Raw genomic sequence first — 5,369 nt, 5'->3', positions numbered from 1 at the left:
CTTTTGAGTAATAGCCAATATCTAGGCTCTGAGAGGTATGGGACCTAAAAATTTAGCTCGTGGGTGGCCGATAAATAAATATGAAAACTCAGTAAAAACCCGGATCGAATAGGGTTAAACGCAGCATGTCGTTTCATAATTAGTAGTGATTCGTTATAAATTATAAACATACGTTTATAATTTAAAATTATTAATATTTGTTGCCACGCTATCAATGATACACAAACGATTTTGAACGGAAGTACAAGGTTGTGTTGGAAAGTGTTTAAAAAAATTAAAAGAAAAAAAGAACGGCATTGAGAATGGGAAGGTAAATTCACACATTTTATGCAATGTTTTTTTTTTCATATAGGCAACACAAGGTTGTTGTATGAGGTTGAATATTGTTCATAATCTCTCTTTAGCAAGCCTAACTGTTACTTGCCTATTGACTTAGAAAAGACGATATTCACTTGCTTTAAGCTTTTACTTAGGCTACCACGCCAATCGAAATTCATCTTTAGTCTTTACCACGCGGTTTGAAACTTGTAATTGTACATATTGTATCTGCTCATGGTGTTTTTCTTTCTCGTGTGCACTCACTAGAGGTATAATTAAGTTTGCTTTCTCTTTACTTACACAAGTTATTGTTTACCAGTTCCTCCATATTCTTAAGGTTGCTGATCATAAAACAAAAAGCCTGGACAAGATTTTCGGATGATAGTTCAGAACAGAAAAAGGTTTTCTACAATAGCTTAACCAATGCAAAAATTTTATTAAAAATTATTATATATGGATGTAAATGCCATGATTAAAAATAACTTTTCTGTTCACGCAAAAATGAATCATTCCCATAAACTTATTTTAGAACTTGTTACATCGCTTATATCACACTTCTCTGGATCACGCCTTGTGTCGCATACATCACGAGATTGCCGTGCAAGCGTCATGCAAACTTCACAGTCATGAAACCAGATATAAGATATGCAGGCGCGGTGTTCGAAACACATGCAGATGTCATAGCGCGTGATTGCGCTTTGTTGTGTCTCTCACGCGATGCTTGCGCTTATTTCAACCATAAAATGGATAACACATCGTGTGAGCTGTTAACAATCAATTCTGGCACAGAACAAAGTGCATCTGGTTGGAAATTCTACTCAACAAGCTATGGCACACCAAACGTATGTAATTATTTGTTAGTTTATAATCAATCCAAAGGGGACGTACCTTTGTTCATAAGCATATTCAGGCTCAGATAGGAGACTTTACCACATGGTAAGCATATTGCACTTCCTTGGTGTGAATATTCTTCTGTTTTGTGTTTTTTTCTAGTGTTATGGGTGCTTTGATTAGACACGAACTTTTCTAATTCTTTATACAAGCTTAATTAACGCCTCCCACTGTCTAAACTTGTCTTGTGTAACTACACCTTTAGTTAAGTAAATCATATGGCTGTTTGTAAAGCTGAAAAAGGGTTAGTGCTACCTTCAAACAGTGTGAATTTAGAAGTAGAAAATATCAGTATTTGCCACCTTCTTAGTTCAAGCAGTAAGATACTGCTGAAGAGGTAAATTCTAGCGAGACTCTAGCAAGAAAAAGCCAAAAAAAAATCTTAAAAAAAGACTTTTTAATTCTGCACATTTGCAGTTTCGCGATTTTTCAAATTCGGCTTTCCAATCAGTGGACATAATTAACGCACTCACTTTTTTCCCGAGGTTTCTGTTAGTTGGAGGGTGTCATTTCCCCGCCTAATTTCGACAGGTAACAGGCTTTAAGAAACTTTAGACGGGTAACTAGATAACCCATCATAATCAATTTTGCTTAGTTGATGTAATCACTTAAGTGTCCGTTATTTAGAGAAGTGACTTTATATTACATTTATAAACATTTTGGCTCACAAATAAAAATGTCGTGGATATTTTGTGATTCACACACACAAGTTAGCTAAGATTACTAGGCGGTTACTAGATAAATCTATTATTACAGAAAAACATAAAATTTTGTGGCCTTTGCAAAGTACTAATATACTTCTTTTTAGAGAGGTCCAGTGTGTCGATCTTTAGCACCTTGTCACTTCAGTTCAGCTTGTGAGGATATATGCGAAAGTCCTGGATACAAGTGCATCAGTAAGTTTTTATTGTTATCAATATAAAAAAGCAAAAAACATTCTAAAGGACACATCATCTTGCTTAATTTTTTGTGTATAGACTCAAACCTTCTTGCCTTGTCGCTTCTTCTATTACACGACCCTTTAACCTAGGAAAATTTTACTTCAGAGCATCAGACGTTTCTACCGCCATTAGCTCGAACTTTGTGTAAATCAGTAAAGTCGAAAACCAACAGCCGTTTTATGGCCCCTTTAAAAGGTTTATTCAAGTTGTTATATTTTATAAAGTTTCTGAAAAAATATTATACAATATTGCCATATTAGCAATTTCTACACCTTCTGATTAGGCAAAAATATTTTTTTCTCGATTTCGAATACGAGTTGAAATATTTCTACATACACTGAAATAAGAAAGAACAGAAAAAATTAAAAAATACCAATACGCATGCCTAAAACGTTTTCTGCTCGAAATGTTTATAGGAAGAGCTCTAAATTCTAAGAGGTTACTTTCATCCACCAATACGTTCAATTTCTAACTAGAAAAAAAAGATTTGCTTGTATTTACAAATAGATACACTTCCTATTTCAAGTAACTCCAATTTAGAAGAAATATTTCTGGTCACTGGAATGATTCTGACATTTGTTTATTGAAAAAACCTTTGTTGTTGCGTAAGTTATATAATTGGTTTCAACTACATTACAAAAACTGGATCAAAGTATTTTTTACATTTAAGGTGGTCAATTTCAAGGAATGATTGGAACAGTTTCTGTAGCTCCAGCACCTTTAAGTTCCTCTCACGACGCTGGGACACTAACTGATGGTAATTCAGGAACGTTTCCTCATACGGTGAGCAGGGTGGACGCCTTCATCTCGTTAGATATCGGAATGGAAAAGTTAGTGAGGTTCGTCACAATAAAGATATACTCGTCTGGCGCCAATCAACAAATAAGTATTGGTAACACAAATGCGAATACAGGCAATACAATGTGTTCGTTGCTCCCTCCCTACGGGGAAGTTGAAATATTGGTGGAATGCAGTGATCTCTTGTCTGGAAGATATGTGGTTATACACAATACACCTGGGGCTGGCGCTCAATACGTGCATGTCCGTAGTATGCATGCTCACGTAGATGTGTAAACAAAATTGTTTGCTTGTTTGTTTTTAGTCTATTTAATTTACCCCTCTCCCCCCTCCACCAATGTCGTTTTTTCTTCTTTAACGCTTGAATTATACTATATTTAACCGTTTTTAATTTAATTTATATACTTTCATATTATAAATTTTCTGACGAATAGATGTAATGTCGATGTAAAGAAATATATAGATTTAAAAAAAATGAAACTTGAAAAGTTTGGAACTAATCTTGTGGAACTTAGAGATTTATTGTATTTCTTAGTTGTGTTGTTTTTATTATTTTTGAGTGTGTAGTTTATACTTATTTTTTATTAAGTTGAAAGTAATTTTAGTTTTCATAATTTTATGATAATAAATGTATTAAGTATTTAGTTTTGCACGGCAATTTCGAGTAACTATAACCTGGAGAAAAACAAGTATAAGACAAGAATAGTATTGTCTATTTATATGGATTACGTTGTGCTGACGTTTGAAAATGTTTTGAAACAACAGATAATAAGAATTTCGCAAGATGTTTAATGGAGAAACGAATTGGTGATGGACGAGGTTACATAAAAATTCTTTCCCAACCTCAAGTTTGTCCCACCTGCGGTCTCATCATCTCTCTTTACATTTTGTACAAATTTGGGCTGGTGAAATATTCATTTATCCAAGGATGAGTTCATCCCTGTAAAATAGACACTATTGCCTTATGTAACAAGAATAATCATAAATATAGTTAAGAAATGAAATGTTTTTGCCACAAAAAAACTGGATGTGTAAACTTCCTCTAGCAAAGTATCTCTCCGTTTATAACTTTCTAATAGTCTGGGTACCAGAAAATCTAGGAGCCCGAGTTAAAAAGAAAAAAAAAATAACGAAGCCATAATACACTCGTTTGACTTTGGGGCCAAATAACTTGGTGGGAAACGAAGTGGCGACGTCCGTTATTTTCACCGCGCGTGTAGCTTGGGACCACTTTGGACCAAATTTAAGTCAATTTCCAAAAGCTGGGTCAAAGACCCGTTTCAAAACAAAAGACGGGTTTATGACACCATCAAACAACCATTAAATTTCTTTGGAACGTTATTATTTTGATGCGATTTCCTAAGATCTATGAAAATGGCACCAGCTAGCTCTTCATTGTCCCATAGATTTCGTATAATCCATTTTATTTTGTTATTTCACCGTTAAAGAATTCACATTTTTTCCTAAAAGTAAATACAAAACCGGTTAAATACAAGCTGTTATATTGTAGAATCTAGAAATAAGTGATTGGATATCCTTAGGTGCAGCTAAAGCAATTAAAAATGGCAGGAGCAAAAAGAATACTGTAGTAGTCTTATCACCAAGCCCCTAAAACTTAAGGTTAGCAAGGATGCCATGCGATTTTTTTATCCAAAAAAGATGTTGTTTATGTCAGTAGTTAATAGTTTCTGTTTTAGTTTCCGTTTGAATTGAGCAAATGTTAAAAGAGTTTTTATGCCGTTGTCAAGGAAGTTGTTTCGGGTCCTCTACTAGTGATAGAGGACTTAGCAGTTGTATAGTTACTTTTGGGTTAAAAGAAGCTGTTACGTGAGAATCCATGATTGTCCATATTCTTTCTAATTATGTCAAAGAAAAAAGTTGCAACAAACTTTGCGTTTATTTTCTTTCTAAAACCAAATTGTTTACGTTAGTTGATTTTGCTCTAAAAATTCGATCAATTATATTAATTGTGAATAAAATTTTCAATAATTTTCTAGCACGTGTTATGTTTTAGTGTATGCTGACAATATACAAAGACATATCGGTATGTGTGAAGCCTCAGGATCGGCGCGCCACTTTTTTGCTAAAGTAATAATTTTTTATTTTCTGCCAATAAGTGTCTCTATCACTGCATGAAAATTTATGTTATCCAACCAGAGAATCTGCAGGTTGTCTCGCTAAATATATCCGTTTTACGTGTTTTAGGACTCTAAATATGCGTTGACTTCTGGCGTTAGCCCCCTGGACCACCCCAAAGGGGCTTACAACCTCCCCTGCGAACACAGCCGTTTCGGCAACTCGCTTCGCTCGTTGAAGTCCACTAAAATCTCAAAATCTACAACTATGCTTAAGCCCTCCCACTTTGGAAATTGTGGCGCCGCCGCTGAGCCTTTATTTTTTATGATGGAATACATCACTACC

General features: G+C 34.6%; 1 protein-coding gene across 1 annotated transcript; it reads left to right on the top strand.

Moving 5' to 3' along the window:
• On the top strand, positions 1-3,806 carry LOC130614197 (uncharacterized). Its single transcript, XM_057435617.1, has 4 exons — positions 1-310; positions 848-1,160; positions 2,018-2,105; positions 2,821-3,806. The coding sequence occupies exons 1-4, from the start codon at positions 303-305 to the stop codon at positions 3,222-3,224; spliced, it is 813 nt and encodes a 270-aa protein (XP_057291600.1). The 5' UTR covers positions 1-302; the 3' UTR covers positions 3,225-3,806.
• Positions 3,807-5,369: the final 1,563 nt, after the last annotated feature.

Source organism: Hydractinia symbiolongicarpus, chromosome 11 (assembly GCF_029227915.1).
Source record: "Hydractinia symbiolongicarpus strain clone_291-10 chromosome 11, HSymV2.1, whole genome shotgun sequence".
Taxonomy (NCBI): Eukaryota; Metazoa; Cnidaria; class Hydrozoa; order Anthoathecata; family Hydractiniidae; genus Hydractinia; species Hydractinia symbiolongicarpus.
This window is presented reverse-complemented; position numbering and strand designations above follow the sequence as displayed.